The sequence below is a fragment of the Cucurbita maxima genome, unplaced genomic scaffold (genome assembly GCF_002738345.1).
Source record: "Cucurbita maxima cultivar Rimu unplaced genomic scaffold, Cmax_1.0 Cma_Scf00018, whole genome shotgun sequence".
In the NCBI taxonomy this organism is placed as follows: Eukaryota; Viridiplantae; Streptophyta; class Magnoliopsida; order Cucurbitales; family Cucurbitaceae; genus Cucurbita; species Cucurbita maxima.
The window spans coordinates 556,436-574,890 of NW_019272034.1; the positions used below are offsets into that span (position 1 = coordinate 556,436).

General features: G+C 35.5%; 4 protein-coding genes across 4 annotated transcripts; 2 read left to right on the top strand and 2 right to left on the bottom strand.

Annotated features, from left to right (window-relative positions):
* The first annotated feature begins 670 nt into the window (after window positions 1–670).
* LOC111492705 (titin homolog) lies at window positions 671–3,906 on the top strand. The gene is made up of 7 exons (XM_023142112.1): window positions 671–919; window positions 1,273–1,388; window positions 1,473–1,591; window positions 1,667–1,829; window positions 1,930–2,159; window positions 2,280–2,601; window positions 2,692–3,906. Exons 1-7 carry the CDS (start codon window positions 761–763, stop codon window positions 3,692–3,694), a joined length of 2,112 nt encoding a protein of 703 aa, XP_022997880.1. The 5' UTR covers window positions 671–760; the 3' UTR covers window positions 3,695–3,906.
* Window positions 3,907–4,056: 150 nt separating this feature from the next.
* LOC111492706 (plastidic ATP/ADP-transporter-like) lies at window positions 4,057–6,785 on the bottom strand. The gene is made up of 5 exons (XM_023142113.1): window positions 6,039–6,785; window positions 5,388–5,642; window positions 5,144–5,287; window positions 4,717–5,064; window positions 4,057–4,637 (listed from the first exon to the last, which is right to left on the bottom strand). The coding sequence occupies exons 1-5, from the start codon at window positions 6,783–6,785 to the stop codon at window positions 4,269–4,271; spliced, it is 1,863 nt and encodes a 620-aa protein (XP_022997881.1). The 3' UTR covers window positions 4,057–4,268.
* A 4,089-nt stretch (window positions 6,786–10,874) lies between these two features.
* On the bottom strand, window positions 10,875–12,093 carry LOC111492898 (caffeoylshikimate esterase). The gene has a single exon (XM_023142404.1). It carries the CDS (start codon window positions 12,063–12,065, stop codon window positions 11,091–11,093), a length of 975 nt encoding a protein of 324 aa, XP_022998172.1. The 5' UTR covers window positions 12,066–12,093; the 3' UTR covers window positions 10,875–11,090.
* Window positions 12,094–13,832: 1,739 nt separating this feature from the next.
* Window positions 13,833–17,379, top strand: LOC111492804 (cytochrome c oxidase subunit 5b-2, mitochondrial-like). The gene is made up of 6 exons (XM_023142267.1): window positions 13,833–14,154; window positions 14,490–14,575; window positions 14,859–14,909; window positions 15,985–16,051; window positions 16,183–16,262; window positions 16,855–17,379. The coding sequence occupies exons 1-6, from the start codon at window positions 13,977–13,979 to the stop codon at window positions 16,915–16,917; spliced, it is 525 nt and encodes a 174-aa protein (XP_022998035.1). The 5' UTR covers window positions 13,833–13,976; the 3' UTR covers window positions 16,918–17,379.
* The last annotated feature ends 1,076 nt before the right edge of the window (window positions 17,380–18,455 follow it).

Sequence of the window (18,455 nt, forward strand, 5' to 3'; positions counted from 1 at the left end):
TCTAACAATAATATTATATCTTAAAATAATAATATTAATTTAAAAATAACTCAGAGACTTCCTACCATTGTATATTTGATTTTATAATTCAATAATTCTATAAATAATTATAGGAAGGTTGATATTTACTATTAATATCTCAAAAAAGAATTGATTCAAATAAATTTTAATTTAAGTTTGTCCTTAAAAAATAGATTTAGTTAATTATAAAAAAAAATTAAAAAAAATCTCTATTTATATTTAAAATATTCTTAAAATTTTAATAGCGTTTAAAAAATATCATTAATTTTTAAAAGAAAAAAACCCATTAATATCCTTGGATTTAAAAATATCTTTACTGTAATATTATGTTTAAAAATAGCAAAGCATTAACACCCTTTTTAGAAGAATTTGAAAATTTATAAGTAAACTAAAATATTATGCAATTCAACATTTTAAAATAAATTTAAATTTAAGTTGTCCTTAAAAATATTAACCACTGTTTATCAAGTGGGCCTCAGACTTTAAAAACCCAATTGATTAATGTGGGCCAATCTGAATCCCGTAGCCGTTACCATTACCCACTGCGCACCGTTTTGTTGACGTGGCAGCCGAATTCGACCGTTGGGTGCTTTTTGGTAGCTAAAACTTAAAAAGAAAAAAAGAAAAGAAAAAGAAACAGTATCTCCATATCTCTTTACGCTCCTCTTTCAGTTTCTTCATCTGAGGTGAAATTTTGAGCTTTCTTCAGCGAGTCCAAAAAGAAGGAGATTTGACGATAATGGCCGAAAATTGCTTGTTTAGTGAAGAAGAAATGGCGATTGATGAGGCTGTCGGCCACCCGCAAGCTTACGCCAAGCTTTGCCGCGATCGACAAGCTGGATTGTACTGCCGTGGTCCTCCTTTCACTTTCACGCCTTATAGTTTGAACAAACGAGAGGTTAGATACGAATCTTTCTGAAATTTTTCTTTGATTAGATGGAAGATTGAACTGAATTGTGATGTTGCTGTTCTGATTTTAATTCCCCACTATGAGAGAATTTGAGCCCTTTCTGTTACTTCTGGGGGAACTCTTTGTGATTAGTCCGTTGTTAATTCCTTTCTGTTTTGCAATTCTTGTGGATTTCTGCATAATTCCTCTTCAAAATTTCCATTTCTGGATTGAAATGTTTAAGATGGCACGAATTCTGCAAGGAATTAGAAGCAGGAACTTTACCTAATTACCTTGCAACTACTTGTCCTGACTTCCATTTTCATTATACTTACTGCGTGGATCTTTGCATAATGTTTCAGACCGCAACCGCAATGGAATTAGATCAGTTGTTTCCAATAATAAATCCAAAGGCAAAGCCTACTGCGAAGCCAAAGCTTTTTGTCAGTCTCTTATGGAAGCAACTCAACCATCTAGGGTAAGTAGCTGACGTTCCATTTCTGAAATTTCTAAAAACATTTGTGTATTCCTACTTTAAATCATCTGGTTTTGATTATATCAGGAACGCTGGCTTCGATCCTGCGGAAATTCGAGTCGACCATTACGGCAATGTTCTTTATTATCATGCTGATTCTGCTTCACCACTTGCTTGGGATATTGATCATTGGTTTCCTTGCTCAAGTATACTTCTAAAACTGTTCCAAATTTGTAAATTCGTCTCCTCTCTTGTTCTCATAGTTTTTTGGTGAAACACAGGAGGAGGACTGACTGTTACTAGCAATTTACGAATACTTCAATGGCAAGCCTGCAAGAGGAAACATCACGAGTTAGAGTTCTTAGTTCCATGGTGGGATTTTCAATTGGGTATCTCTGTAAACCAGTTTTTGTCTATCTTTGCTTCATCCAACTCAGATTTCAGGTGCGTTTGCTTTAACTTCTTGATTGATGTTCATTTGAGTTTATGAATGTTTAGGTTGTGATGTTAATATGTCCGTATTTTCATGATATAATGATGACAGGCGCAGAGCCTTTTCATTTCTGTTCTTCGAGGGCGAAAACGAAGAGCTGAATAATTCACAGACAGTTGTATCTCATTCTTTTCCTCAACATTTCGTGGCATCCAAAGAGCGACTCGGATTTGCTCCAGCTGCCATTGTTTTATCTCGAAGAGAATGTTATGATGATTCTTCATCACCTTTGAGGTCATTGGACTACAATAGACAACCAAGACCAAGTATTCCTATAGTTGGTTAGTTACTAAGAAAAATTCTTCTCATTCATGCTCTCTTGCTCTTGAAAAGTTCGATTTTGATTTCATACCAACAGTTTAAATTAGTATATAACTTTTGGATTCTTTGATTAATGTTAGCTGCAAGAAAAGTGAAACCTGAAGTTCTTAAAGAGAATGAAAATCCAGACTTCGTTACGAATCCATACCAAGCCATTGTCATGGCCAGAGATTCTCTAAGACAAAGAGATGAAAGGGCAAAGCTGAAGGCAGAAATACAGAGGGTAGATGATGAAGTGAATGATATGAAGCTAAATAATGAAGAAGAGAAGCTGAGAATTCAGGAATTGGAATTAAAATTAATTAAACATAAAAGAAAGGCTGAGAAGTGCAGGCGATTAGCTGAGGCTCAATCATCCCATAAGACAATGCTGGAGAAGATGATCCGAGATGCAATGCACCAGTAAGATTAATTAACAGCCATTGTACGAAAATAAACGTGCAAAGCAGATCAAATAGGACTTAACTTGCCAATGTGACTTTTTTCTTGTAGGAGTGTTATTTACAAGGAGCAGTTAAGGCTAAACCAAGCAGCAAGCAGTGCACTAATGGCCCGGCTTGAAGCGCAGAAGGCAATTTGTGACACAGCTGAGAGGGATCTCTACCAGAAATACAGACAGAGAGATGAGCTAGAGAAACAGCTGAGGCCTGGACATGAACAGGTGCGAAAAAGATCAAGAACTGACAATATGCTACTCCTGGAAGAAACAGACCACAAAACTCCAACTGCCTTTTTGCCAGGAATCAAGCCAAAGACACCAACACACAAAGAGCTGAGACTATTTCTAGAGGAAGAACAAAGAGCTTCTGAATCTGCTTTGTCCCAAAATGGAGGGGAGAAACAAATGGAACCTGTGGCCATGGAGAAGCCTGGTGAACATGATGAGAAAGCAATTGTTCCACTGGTGGAGGAAGGAAGCTTAATTATCCAAAGGCTTCAAAATTTAGAAATAGGAGAAGCAAAGGGACATGACAAGCTATTCCCTTTCATGCACGAGTCGGATGTTGAAGAAGAAGAAGAAGACGAAGAGAGTAGAAAACAACGAGGCAAAGGAAACGTCGAGAAGTGGCTTCAAATCCTGTTAGAGGATGAAACCCAAGAAGATGTAGATCTCCAAAATGAAGATGAAGGTGACATGAGCAAGCCTCATGAAATAAGTGCAAATTCCCCACAGGAGGAGGTTGAGGCTGAGCAAAACAAAGAAGAGGAGAGGATTGTTGGAACTGAAGGCAGCAAAGCCAAAAAAGAAGTGAGCGAAGAAGAGTGTGAAAAGATTGAGCAGAGTGGGAAGGAAATGAAATTCACAAGGTCAGCCAGTGCAAGGATCTTCAGGAGAATCCCATCTTCACCATCTCTGATCTTGGGAGGAATGAAAAAGGGAGTGGACTGTATGGGAAAGAAACCAATGGTAAGCGGGGACAATGATGTCAATGGCGACGATCATTCTGCGAGAAACAGCTTCATCAAGACACTCAAGAAGGCAGTAAGGTTATGAAACTTGCCTGTTTCATTCAACTATGGCCAGTGTTTGTACGGTATGTCTTGCTTTGTCCATACAGTTCCTTCTTTTTTGAGTGTTGCTATTCATTCTCTTGAAAGCCAATAAGTTTGTGCAATTAGGCGCTCCATGTATAAGATTTACTGCATTCCTTTTCTTGGTTGTGTTGGGAATATAGAAAGGGGCTTTCCGGTGTGATTCCAAATTTCATTTAGTTGTTTATTCCTTAATTCCAACATTCTTAAAACATAAATTTACAAATCTGTCAGAGATTCAGAAGAATTCCAATTCCTGTAAGAACAGCTTGTAAACAACATCTCATGGCCAAATTCCAAAAGAATAAAAGAATGAACATGAGATAAATGGAATTACAATTGGGGGTTTCACCACCATTTATATATAAATGTGATTACAAATACATATTGAGATTGAAAAAGAGATTCTTGGAAAAAGTCAGATTCATACGGTCTGTGGCTAACTTTATTTCTATAAAACTAACACAAAATTCTAAGCCAAACCAACCAACCAACCTCTTCCTGTGTTTGTTTGAACTGTTGATAGAAGAACAAATTTAGGCGTTGGTTGGAGCTGAGGTTTCTGGTGAACTGCTTGGAGAGTCACCTTTGGTGGGGTTCAAAGGCGTGCCACTGGTGGCTAAGGACCCATTTTCACTGTCGTTCTTGGACAAAACTGGGATCTTAACTGCTGATCGTTCCATCTCCTTCTCGAGCTCTTCCTCCTTACGCAGTGCCGTGAATTGGCTGTCCAAGGATCTGGCTGCTCCCAACCATGCCAGGACGATAACCAACAGGATACCTCCAAGGTATGGAGTCGAGTTTGCAAGAGATCCGAATGTCAAGATCATGAACTGTTGAATGAGAGCGCCTCCAGACTTCCCCAATGGATTGCAGACGACATCGATGGCAGCCTTGCCTTTGACCTAAAGCACGAAGCCATTAAAAAATGAAATCTTGAACAACAATTTAGTAGTAGACATTCAAACAAGACATTAAATTTACCTTGGTATCCTCATCCAAGGGAATGTAAGCCATTTCTTTGCAGGGATCAAACAAACTGTACTTGGCACTCTTGCTGAAAATGTTTTGCATAGCACCCACATAAACAGCAGCAAGAAGAGGCGTTAACCCGAACTGGGTAAGCATCGGCGCTATCGGGCCTCCAAACAAAATCAATGAAAAGAAAGCAACTCCAGTAATGAGGAGTACTGTGGGCGTAATATTGGCTGCAACTCCCCACCCGTATTTGTTAAAAATATATTGACTAAGCAACATCATTATGAATGTTACTATTCCAGTAGCAGTTGAGAAATCACCCATGAAAGACGAGTATTCGTTCGGGCTCGGAAACTGTACAGTTACGAAGAGGGCATTATTTACAGAACAAGCTGATTAATAGACAGACATTCCAATGTCAAATGCAGCAAACCTGTGCTTTGAGCTTCGATTTCCACGTAACCTCGACAAGGTTGATACTGATGCCATAAGCAACCACCAAAGTGGCAAGATCCCTGATGTATCTTGAAGATGCCAAGAATTTCAAGCTCTCCATTGTCCCCATGTTGACCTTCTCCTGTAAATGAATGCAAGAATACAAAAATTCAGAATCATTTAACAAGAGAATTGATTGCTGAAGACGTATGCAAGCAACCGTACAAGAATGCGGGGGTTACCTTCTTCTTCTTGCTGCGAGTTGGAAGAGAAGCGTACTTATTCACCCACCAATAGAGGAAACAGATCGTGAGCCCCATACCGACGACTATACTCATCATGGCTTTCAAAGATATAGCCCAACCATCGACTCCGGGACCCAAATGTTTCCTCATGTTCGAGAAATACTTCACAGTTCTACCCGAGAAAATGAGGGCGACATTTGCACCAAGTCCAAATAGAGGATAGAACTTTTTGGCTTCATCAACAGTTGTAATCTGCAGAAAAATGGCAACCAAAGAAAGGGAAAATTAATGAGCTAATCCTTTCAAACTCAATTGCTAAACCATTGGTCACGGCGCTTGCTCGGCCACGGATAGATTCAATTCAACCTATCCTTACATTTATCAGAACATAAACCCAACAACTAAATGCAACAACTTCAAGGGAGAAATCCAGTTCTTTTGAATTCCCTTGCACTTCACATATCCCAATCAATAACTCAAAATAAAACACGTAAAGCCATTAGTCAGCAGGAGCAAAAAGTATGATCATTGTAAAATATCGTTGAATTCGCACTCGAACAAGATCTAAAATCGCTAACAGCAGTCGCAACAACATGAAACTCGAATCATTAATCACAAGTTCTAGATGCCAAAGTTTTGAAAATTTACCTGATTGGCAAATCCCCAGAACAAAACAGAAACCACGACACTTCCCCACAACTCAGCCATGACGTAAAACAAGCAAAAGCTCCAAATCCTCATAATAGCCAGAGGACCAAGGAACCTCGGGCCAAGGGAGTTGAGAAGCTTATCAGCAAAAGCTTGAGGGTGGATAAAATTGCTAAGAGGATACAAAAGAAATCCAAAAGCCCCAAAAAAGGCAATGAATGGAACGATGACAGTGTAGAACAGAGCCTTTCTAGGTAAAACATTAGCCAATTTGGTGTACAACAACATGAACCCAACAGCCATGGGCAAATTAACCCAAGTCTTCAAAAATGGAATAATCTCAGCACTGCTACCTTTAGCAGTCACAACCAAAACATCCTTTGTATCCCTAAGAATTGTGTAATTGAAAAGGATGCAAAAGAACATAAGCCCAAGAGGGATAATCTTCTTGAGGGTTTCAATCTCAATCCCCATAAATTTAGGGATCTCATCGGAATCCGCTGCAGGCGCCGCCGCGGCCTCAGCCCTGCAGATGAGAGAAACACGCTCTTTGGGAGAGAAGGAAGCGTTTCTCGATACAAATCCCTGAAATCTTTGAAACCCATTTGAGGAAAGTGATAACCCAGGAAGATTCAAAGGCTTTGTGGATAAAATCCTCTGCCTAAGGCCATGAGAAGGCAATAAGCTTCTGGCTTTGGGATTTGGGGGAAGAGTAAGAAACCCTTTGCTTTGCAAAACAGCCTCCATGTCTCTCCTCTTTGATCCCTTGTGGAAAAACAATAATCCAAACGCTTTAGCCTTTCAAAAAGAGACACAGATAAGGAAGGAAGAAGAGGAAAGAAGGAAGATAAGAAGAAGATGGGTAAGAATTGCAAGTTCCTTCTCCAGAGGATGGGCGAACATACAAATATCTTTCTTTATATACAAACAACAGAAATCAAAAACCCTCGAATTGTTTCAGAGAACAAACAGCCAAAAAAAACCCAATAAAATAAAATTCAAATCAAACCAAAAGACGGAAGGAATAATTAAAAAGGTATTTTCCACAGGTGGGTTGATTTACAGTCGCAAGAACAAGAATAAGTTTGTTCTACAGATCTGTTCTTGAAAGGTTAAATTATAAACTGGAATCACTTTGCTCTACCCATCGGTTCTTGGAAGGTTAAATCATAAACTCGGGTCTCTGAATTTGGAGTGTTTTTCCTTAGTTTTCGGGTCTGGATCGTTGAAACTTTGACCAAAGTGGAACTGTTATGATGCCATTTTTTAAGGAGCATATGTTTTTCTTTCCACCACCTGTGCGGACAACTTCATACATAGCGTGCTTATTAACATTTGGATGCCCATTTATTGAACTAAAAAACAAATTATCTTACCTTAATTACTTAATTATCTCCTTAACCAATTGATTAATAATATAATTTAAATTATGTCATCCACAGAAAAAAAAAAAAAAAAAAAATCTTAAACGTTCTTGTATTAAAAAATATATATTTCGTTCACTATTTTCCACTTCTAAGAATTAATTAAAATGTGTTAAATTATATTTACTCCTTTAAAAAGAGGGGAATGTTCAAATCTAGGGAGAAATTAATAAAAGCACTCAAGTTATATACTTTTTTTTTTATTTTTTTGAAAGAATAAATTTTATGTATATTTATTTGTTTAAAAACTTCTCTTTAGTTTGTGGAAAATGGATTGAAATTTTTTTAACAGAGTTAATAAGATAATTAACAACGAATAAAATAATAAAGACAATGTCACATGTCACAGTGTGTTTATTTTTTTATTTTTTATTATTATTATTAAAAAAAATGTCCCCTTTCTCGTAAAGAAGTTGCAAAAGCAAGTTGGCTAAAAAGGGGAGAATCACGGTCGAAATTAAACTGCCACCGTTCGGAAATGTCCAAAATACCCTTCATTTTAAGATATTTTTCAACTTCTGCAAGTTGGTCAATAAAGTGTCACGCTTTTCTTTTTCTTTTTCTTTTTTTTTTTTGCCCTTTTCTTTTTATTTAACGAACGAAAATTACGCATGAAATAGCTAGAAAACGATGTAATGTTTTTTGTCCACCAAATAACGGGTGCTTCTCATTTATTTCTATGTTATTTTCATGTTTTTTTTTGTTGGTTAAAGTGCAAACTTTTCTTTTTCGCCTCTATTTTTATTTGAACATTAATTTTAATGTAAGGTTTGAGGGCAGAGTTGGGACGTACTCCTCGTCCTCGACCTCGTCTCGTCCCTGTCCCGTTTCTCATTTCGGAATATTAAATATAAAATATACCCATATTAATTTTTTTCATTTTGATAAATAATTATAATATATATTATGCATTTTTTAAAATTAATAAAATTAATTAAAAGTGGGTTCGAAGGCAAGATGGGATGGGAACTCCCCATCATACCCTGCCCCATCCCTCATCCGATAATAAGGTAGTTTTTTCACCGACGTATCAAAGTGTAGATTTGTCACCCGATATAATAAGGTAATTTAAAATTTACCTTTCAAATTAATTTATTATTATATTTTCTATATAAAAAATTATTAATCTTAATTTTAGAAATTTTAGAAATATACTTATGCATTGTTATTTAAGAAATTATATTAGATTTAAATGAGGTAAAACTTAAAGTAGAAAAGTCAAAATGATATTTTAACTTTTATCATAATTTGGTGAGTACATAACTAAGAGGTCCTTATTTAAAATAAAATTTTAGTTGCATTTTTCACTTATTTCTCATTTTTTTTTAAATAGAAGTTATAATTTTTTATTTAGTAAAATTTTACATTACTTTAAATGCTAAATATTAACATATTTGATTATTCCCAAAGTACCAAGTATCAAAATTTGAAAATAATAGTGAGAGAGATTAATATTATACTTAATTTAGGACGACACTTCCTAAGTAAATTTATTTAATATTAAAAATGTATCAAACATCTTTCTCTAGATGTATTTTATATTTTACATCTTTCTCCTACCTTAAACTATATATAAAAAAAAAACTAAACGATAATTAAATTAACTAGCTTCACAATTTATATTTTTTTAAAAAGTATAGTCGGAGTTATTTTTATTAAAAAAAAAAAAAAAATCTTAAAATACTATAAACATAATTTTCTTAAGTCCATTAAAATAGAAAGATCATAATTTTTTTTCCTGAAATTACATAATTTTCGTTATTTTCATTAGTTTTTCTTTTCAGCTGCAAAATAGGAAGGATTCAATAATTATTATAATTGCTTTCCATAATATATATCAAGAAGAAAAGGAAAAAAAAAAAAAAAAAAAAAGAAAGAAAAATCCAACCCACCTACCCCGCTATTGGCTGGAACAAGTAATTCCACGATTTGGATCCAAGTCAGCAGTGGGGCTCACAGAGCGCTTACGTTGTATCCGGCCATGGTAATGAACGGACAGCAAAACTCTTTTTATTTAATTTATTTTTTTTAATCAATGAATAAAATTAAACTAATTAATTAGTTAAGGACACTGAACAACGGTTTAAAAGAGTACACGTCAGCAATACAGCAACCTTGAAAGTCAAAACAAATTAATACCCCTTCCTTCCCTTATGTAATCATTTCAGCTTGTGTTCAATTACCTTTTTGTCCCTAAATTTTTCATAATAGTTTGTTTGTTATAGGTGTGTGAGAGGAGTGAGAGGAGAGAGAGGAGGTTTTGTTTTATTATGATTTAAAAATGAAATATCCACTAAAATATTTTATATTTTCAGAAATCCATTCTTTTAAAGATCTTATCTGTATCATCATTCTGAAGCTGTTTTGGAGTTATCTTTAAGTACTTAAAAATGATTTAAATATTGTTTCCGAATTATATTTGTTTCTAAGATCGCTGAAACAAATATAATTCGGAAACAATATTTAAATCATTTTTAAGTACTTCAAGAGGAACTTAGTTGTGGAAAAGGAGAGATTGATTTCAAGGAAGAAGACAGATAAAATTTGAAAAATACAAGTTGGTTTTGGTTTTGGGGAACTGTTTCTCGTGGTAGCAAGCGAAAGCAACCCTACCCCCCCCCCAAGCCCTTCAGCTCCCCGCTTTTGAACGCAATCTCTTTGCCTTTTCTTCCTATCTCCTAATCCTCAACCACCTCTTTTCTTCAAACTTCCATTTCCAATCAAATTCCCAACCTACACCCTTCTTTCACTTTCGACCCTTCAAAGTCGAAGGTGTGAGCCTCCAGCTTGTTCCTCAACTACCCATCGAGTCTATGTTAGAAATTCAAAGTGGAGAACAAGGACAGGTGAATTTGGTTGAGAACGTATTGGGCTTTATTATGCAGACGTTAAATTAAATGAGGGCTTCAATTGGGCAGCAGAAGACAGCCCAGTTGGTTCCATGGTTGCAGATTGGCCAGGCAAATTTGTGCTCGTTGTAACGCTTGCTGAGGCGATGAGGAGGAAGCTTGACGGGTCTTTCTTGGGTAGGTTGTTTCGGATTATATATATATATATATATATATATATATATATGGCAACTCCAAATGCAAAAACAATACAAACAAAGATGTTTTCCCCAATATAATCATAGGCGTCTTTAATGTGAGGTTTAGGATACGCTTTTTAAAATTGTGAAGCTGATGATGATATATAATAAATTAAAACTAATAATATCGACTATGGGTGGACTTTGGCTTTGACTTTTACGCTTAAAAATATATAATTTAATTTATTAAATTTATATTGAACATTTTTAAAAAACTTAATTAATTAAGACATGGAAGGCATTCAATTAAAAAAAAAAACTACGAGGAATTATATTCTAAAAATAAATAATTAAAAACTAACCCATAAAAGAATGAGAGAGAAAGGGGTAAATAGATAAAATAAGGTACATTAGAATTTAAGTTTATTTTTAATAGAATAAGAAGAGCGAAAGTCAAGGAAGCAAATTGGCATTACGAAACCTATAGCCCAAAAAACACATCAAAATTACCAGTTATGCCATTTTCATTATCCAGAAACACGCACACAGAGATCTCCTCCATTTCCGCCATTAACACCCACCTTCACCCATCTTGAGTTTCTATTTCTTCGATCCATATCTCTGAACCCTCTCGTCGATCCACTCCCTCATATCCCTCAGAACAATTTCCATATTCTCATCCGGCTCCCCTTGAATTAACGAATGGTACATCCCCTCGTAAAGCTTCAAGGTCTTATCCACGCTCGCCGCCTTCTCGTACAGTAATTCCGACGACGACGGACACGTCACTCCGTCCGCCGTCCCGTGCACCGTCAGAAATGGCGCCGTAACCCTCGAAAAATTGTCTCTAATGTACTGCGTAACTCTAACCAATTCCCTCATTGTCCCAACCCTCGGTGGTCCTGTGTACCGTCTAGGATTCGCCGCTATGATTTTCAACTTCTCCGGATCCTTAATCGCCTTTCCCACCATTTTATTGTCCGGCATGGCGGCCCAAGTGTCGGCGACGCCGAAGAGGAGGCCGTAGAGGAAGAGGCGGAGTTTGCTCGGCTTCATGTTTTCCGGAATGACAAAAAGCGGCGCCGAGAAGATCAGACCGGTCCAGGTGTCTGGATCTGACTGGAAGTACATGAGCATGGTGGCGGCACCGCCCATGGACTCGCCGAAGAGGAAGGCAGGGAGATGGCAGTAGGGCTCGCTGCGGCGGGTGTGGAGGAAGAAAGAGAGGGAGGCGGCGGCGACTTTTTCCATATCGCCGAGGTAGCAGCGGAGGCCATCGGAGCGGCCATGGCCAAGGAGATCGGCGGCGAAGACGGCGTAGCCCCAAGAGGCATAGCTGAGACAGATCTTTTGGAACATCCAGCCGGTGTCGGAGCCGTAGCCGTGAGTCATGTAGACGGTGCCTTTGGGCTCTGGCCAGTCCAGAGGAATGAAGCTCTGTGTGAAGAGCTTGCCATGGGGGGTTTCGAAGAAGGATTTGGAGTTTCGAACTCCTTGTGAGGCGTAGAATTCTTCCTCCGGTTGGTCGCCCCAGTAGTTCGTCAGAGTTTCCGGCGCTGGTGGTTCCGGGGCCATTTTCGCCGTTTGTGGGATTGTTCTTGGTGAGGGATGATGGGGGATATAGTAATGAGTGGGGAAGGTTAGATTTGTAATTTCGTAATATAGTTTAATTTGTTTGTTTATTTATTTATTTATTTATTTTATTTCAATGAGGCTTGCACAGACTTATTTAATTTTGCAATATTGATAAATTATAATAAATTTTAACTTATGGTTCTCAAGTTAACCTTCAATTTTCATTTTCTTTTGAGAAGTTTTATGAATTTTTAATTTTGAAAATGCTTATTTTAGTTTTTAAATATATAAAGAAAAACTTCTCTTTTAATATTAAATAATAATAATAAATTTTTAATCTAATACCAAAGACCTAATAAGGGGAGTAGGTACCCCTCATTCCTTTTATCTTTCCAACCTATCAATGAGTATTAGGTAAGTTTAGGGTTATTTTAATGATTAAAATAGTAGTATGTTGAATTTTAAATAATATCTAATATATTTATAAATTTAATAGGCATAAAACTAAAAAAAAAATATATATATATACAAATTTTTTATAAACTAAATTAAAAATTATGAATTGTTTATGTTCGTATAAATACTGTCCATGTCCAGATCTTGTTGTAATATATAAAATTGAGAGTTAAAAGCTTAATTAGGTAAATAGACATTTAAATTTATGATTTAATAATAATATTAATTATTAAAAAAAAGTTATGTTCTAGAAATGACGAAAATGGAAAAATAATAATAATAATAATAAAGACGAAAATGAGAGTTGTTATTTATTTATTTATTATTATAATTATTATTTTGTTGTTGAGTTTGGTGAAAGATGTGGTAGGTGGACTGGGTTTGGAATAAAAGTGGGACCAAGAATTTGTTGGGGTGGGGTCCACCACTGATGAAGAAAGATAAGGCTAAGGTGCTGAGGTTTGGTCGGTAAATGGTTGGTTTTGCTTGGGGGGTTGGTAAGATGAATAAAAATATATTAATTATTTTTCGGTTATATTTTTTATAAATTTAATATTGCCTATGAGATATTGAAAAGTCAATCTTTAATATTGTTAAAGTGCGTTTAAATTCTGTCTCGTACATTTAGTTCATGAATAAAATTTGTCTCTAAATAGGTATTTTAATGGTCAAAACAATTAAAATCATTTTAAAACATGATTTAATTGTTCAAAATTAAAATTTAAAGTAGAGTTTTACATAGGCATATGGAATTAGGGCTTCAATGGCTTTTGAGCCCAACTATTGAAATTGCCTTTGTACCCAAATTCCATAAGCCCAAAATTGATCAAATTAAGTTTAATTATTTTGTCAAATGGTCTTAATGAACCCACATGATTTTGTATAATTAAGATTTGTCAGATTTGACCTTATCCTAAAATAAATATAGAAACTTTGGTAAAACTTTATCATGTTCTTATTGGGAATGACTAACAATACTGTTTTTTTCCTTTCAAATTTGGTAGTAAATTTTTAAAGATAATTTGACCAATTATAGGTAGGAGCGACCCTAATGTTCGGAGGATTGACAAATTATATTATATAAAAATGTAAAAACTTTGAATTTACCACCGTATGTTGTGTTGACCTAAAATTAGTGAAATATTAGATTATTAAATATTAAATTTTTTTTTAATGGACTCGTAAGTTTTTAATATAATACCTATTATGCTTTTCAATTTTTAAATTTGATTTTTTCGTGCAAAAAAAATAAACATTGAATTCTATACCAGATTTATAATTTAACCTAAATTTAAAATGAGCTGTACCATATCTTTGACCAGTTCCGCGTTTCTGCCCATTTCCTAAAGGCATTGAGAAGCCCAAGGGCGCGAGAGCGAAGAAAAAGAGAGCCAAATTCGCCGTCGAAGGGCTGCGCAAGAACATAGACGGAGGATTCACCGATTTCAATCTACGATGTGGAGGAGATTGCTCTCTTCGCAGCTCAAAGCCCTAAAATCTCTTCCTTCATCATCGACGCCCGCATCCGCTCCGTTGGGATGCATTTCTCAAGCCACTCGACTCGCTGCTTCTTCTCGTGTTTCTCATTCCTCGTCCGTCTCGCTCTTCGCTCGCCATTACGCCTCTGATTCTGGTAGATCTTGCTGTTTTCTTCGGGTTTTAATTGTCTCTGTTACTGTATGTATGAGCACGAATGTGGAAATATGAAACTAGTCTCGTGTGGTTGTTAATTTATTAGAATGTTTACGCGTGGATCGTTTGTTGTGTATAGTACAGTCTGTGTCGTTGTATGTGTAAATCTATGATATTTGAACGAAACTGCAAATGTGGAATTGGTCTCGCGTAGTTATTAATCGATTAGAATGTATATGCGTGCTTTGTTAAGTATTTTACAGTCTGTGAATTTATAATATGTGCTCGAATGTGGTTTTGATCTCGTGCGATTGTCAAATTTATTTTTCAATGTAGCTGATACTGGTCTGAAGAAGAAGGCAGAGGATGTAATACCAATCGTAACCGGACACGAGCGTGAAGAGCTTGAAGCTTCGCTTGAGGTGAAGTGTTTTTGTATTTCTTGCTTACCTGGATCTCTTTCCGTTACGTGCTTTCCCCCCCTTTATTTGATGTTGTGAAATTCACCGGACTACAAAGTAGGTTGAAATTCATGGCTTAATTGATTGATTCGTTTTTGTTTCCACACGGAGTCTGGCATGGTAATTTTAGTTCAGAAAATTGATCGGTTCATTTTCATTTTCCAACTGTCTGGTTTATGTTATTTGATAGGCTGGTCGCCGATGTATTTTCGTGAGTCTCATTTCGATGGTTTAATGTTTGCAGGGAAGAGACATCCTTGATATAAACCATCCTGTTGGTCCTTTTGGAACTAAGGTTAGTGTGTTTTGTGATTAATTTTTCGTTGCCTTTTTTTTGTCTGTTGGAAATAAATCAGACGCTTTAGCTTTTTATCCAAGGTTTATTTCATGTAGATTTCAAGGCATGACGAGATAGCAGTATATGTTGAGTTTACTTTCACTTGAATTTATTTTACACTTTTGTTATGCTATCATGATATCTTCTCATGTCGAACTATTTCATTCAGGTCTTGGACTCCCATAATCTTTGTGAATTGATATGAGATTTTGCGTCTAGTTATTTCCCTTTCTTTTCCTAATTATCCATGTCATTTAACTTTCTTTCATCTCCAAGGTGTATCATAATTTTGGTTGGGGAGGAATTCTTTCCTCTTCATCAACCAAGGAGCTGACAGAAAACCTCTCCAATTGGTTTGAATCAGAAAAGAAGTGAAAATTCTGACTTCTTTGACTTTGTGCTACATTTAGAAGCAAGAAATTATGCAACTTTCTCTATATCTATCTCACGCATTTTCTCTAAGATTCTATTGTTCTTCACCAGCCCACTAACCTAAATCAAGTCCTGGAAAATTGGGTCATTCAAGGAATTGGGTCCTATTTTTCTTTTTGAACCAGTTTTATTTTATCTGGTCTAAAAGGCTTTTTGTTTTTTAAAGTTGTGCTTGTGATTGGCTGCAGAAATAGTGGCTCTTTTGATCCCTTTCTCTGAACTCGTAACTGTTGTTTATTTGTTACAAAGCGCATGAATTGGCGGTTTCAATTTTCAGTGTTACAATCTTTTCATAATTTTTGGTCAGATCCTCTTTCACTTTGATTTTTATAATCAAGTCTGGAAAATGCTGAATTCTTTGTTTCTGGTTAGTTTGTACCTTGTGTTTATTTTGTATCTATGACTTTGACTATTCATTCACCTATTCGCTTTTGTCCAAAAACTACTCACTTTTTCCCATGAAGCCTTTAACTTTCTTTGCTCTTTATAGTGTCTGTGCCCTCGTGCATAGAAATTAAGTGTTAGTGTATGTGAATGAAAGTAGGATTTTTCGTGCATGACTTATTTCTTCGAGAAATCTCAATACTTATTATTTCTTTAGGAGGAACCTGCTGTTATCAAATCATATTATGACGAAAGATTAGTTGGGTGCCCTGGAGGTGAAGGTGGTGGGTACCTGCAATCTCTTCTTTTCCATGCCTTTTCATGAGCGTTGCGCTGTCTGATATAAGCAAATTTTGTGTTCTTCAATTACACTGGAATTTCCGTCTTAGTTCTGTTGCTTCCTTACTTATTGTAGAGGATGAGCATGATGTGGTCTGGTTTCGGCTGAGGAAGGATGTACCCCATGAATGTCCTGTCTGCTCACAGTACTTTGTGGTGAGAACTTTTAAATTATTATTGTTCAGTTGGCACGATATTAAATGCTGGATTTTTTACCTTACTATATAGAGCTTCATGAGGAGGGAACTAACACCCGTCGCCAGATCCCAAATTTCTTGCCACTTTTTAGCTTCACCTTGAAAACTCTTACTGTTTCTTTCCAACAAAACCTCCATCATAAATCCCGGATTCTATACCTTCACAAAATTTGGCATTCTCCAACCAGCATGTTCAAGTATAGCTGCATGTGAAGGGAAGGACACGCATTACTGAAAATACTAACAGTCAATACCGTAACTGTGAAAAATGTTTTGATCTAATTTTGCAGATAATTTTCAAATTCTTTTACGATGTTTGGGTACATGACCAAAAATGCTTCGATTGTAATGAAATCACGCCCTTTGAGATGTAAACTATAAATATTCTTTTCAAATACATGTATGTGTGTATGTTCCACTTAGGGATTAGAGTTTCTCTCTGTCTCTCTCTTCCATGTTATCATACTTTCTCCTTTGATAGGATGGAGGTTTGTTGTCTAAAATTACTTGTCGAGTTGCAGACTTCTCCTAATCGTAATTTGTGTTCCCAGCTGGAGGTGGTTGGCCCTGGAGGATCGCCGGATGGTTATGGAGATGATGATCATCAGCATTAATTGCAACCATGCCCTTTCCTAGAATAAACCTTGGCTTTTAGAAGAGACAAAGTTCACAATATGCTGCAGTTCTTATTTAAAACTGTGGCTTGATTGTTTTCTGCGGGTTCTTGTTTTTGCGGTAGTTCCTTCGTCAACAAAGGAATCTGATCTTTTTCGGTAAGTCATCTGCTAGAAGTACGGCTTTTAAAAACTCTTCTTCTATGCGTTTCAAAATAATTGGAGGCTTCTCTCTCAATTCTTTTTCCATTACCTTCCAGTACAAAACCCATTGATCTTAGAAAATAACTTTGAGAACTTAAGAAAACCAGCCAGCCCAGTTATTAGGAAGTGTGAAATGGCTGTTTTACTGAAGTGGTTTTATGTACAATTCCTTTGTCACTTCTATTGCAAATCTAAAATTTTGCATACTTGCCCTTTTGCATCTTGTAATATTTTTTTCATAACCCACTTTGGTCTTCAGACATCTTTTCTTGATGGTATTGTGGTGTCGGAAGTCTTTTCTCACGATTATTGTAGTCTGAAAGTTAATATATGTGGATTGGAGACGGAATGTTTTATTTACGAGTGGTTTTCCATATTTTCTCCACTTTTTTTCTACCTAAAAATTTTGGATGGAAAATCATATTTTATTTAGATGAATTTGAGTTGAGAAACAAGTATAAATAATTATAAATTATTAATAAGTAGTCTAAATATTTAAGACTGAATGGTTATGTTTGTTAGTTTGGAATTTTAAATGATACGATTTATGGCATCGTTGAGCTTTAATGCATATAGTACCCAAGTTTGTTTGAAGGTGATTTCGTTTTCAGAAAATATAATTTAGGTATTGATATCCCAGCATTTTAGAGCATAACGTTATTACTGAAATTTGTTATTATCACTTAAGTTATCTCGATAATCACAACATTTTATTTAATAATATAGAAAGAAATAATTAAGTTTGAAATTTCATCCCAAGCGCCGCCAAAGACGTCATTTTTTTTTTTTTTTTTTGTCAATAAATTGTTTTTTAAAAGGATCAAGTGCTGCAAAAATATAATGTTCCCTTTGTTCACGTTATAATTTTTCTTTATAAATATATTTTTTGTGATACTAGTGGACTCTACCATAAGCTTTAAAAAAAAATTGAGTTGACAAGCCATTTAAATATATCTTCAATCAACCAAAAAAATAAAAATAAATAATACATGTGTGTTGGTGTATCTCCCCTAAAATATAATACTAATAGTTTCGTTTAAAAAATGAATTTGATAATGTTAATAGTTAATTTATCATGTTGTAGGGTAATTTATCGATATTAAAAATCATTATGTATTTGAATTTTTAATTTTAAGTTTAATAGGTTACTCATTTATTTAAAATTAGTTTAAAATTCACAAATCAAATACGATATTAAAAATAAATTTTAATTTTAGTACGTCAGACACGGATTAAAATTAAATTAGTAAAATACAAGTGGGTAATTTAAGTGGGAAAATTTTCGCGCGGCACGTGTCATGTAATACCCTCGTGCCAAACCATCGGGGTACTGA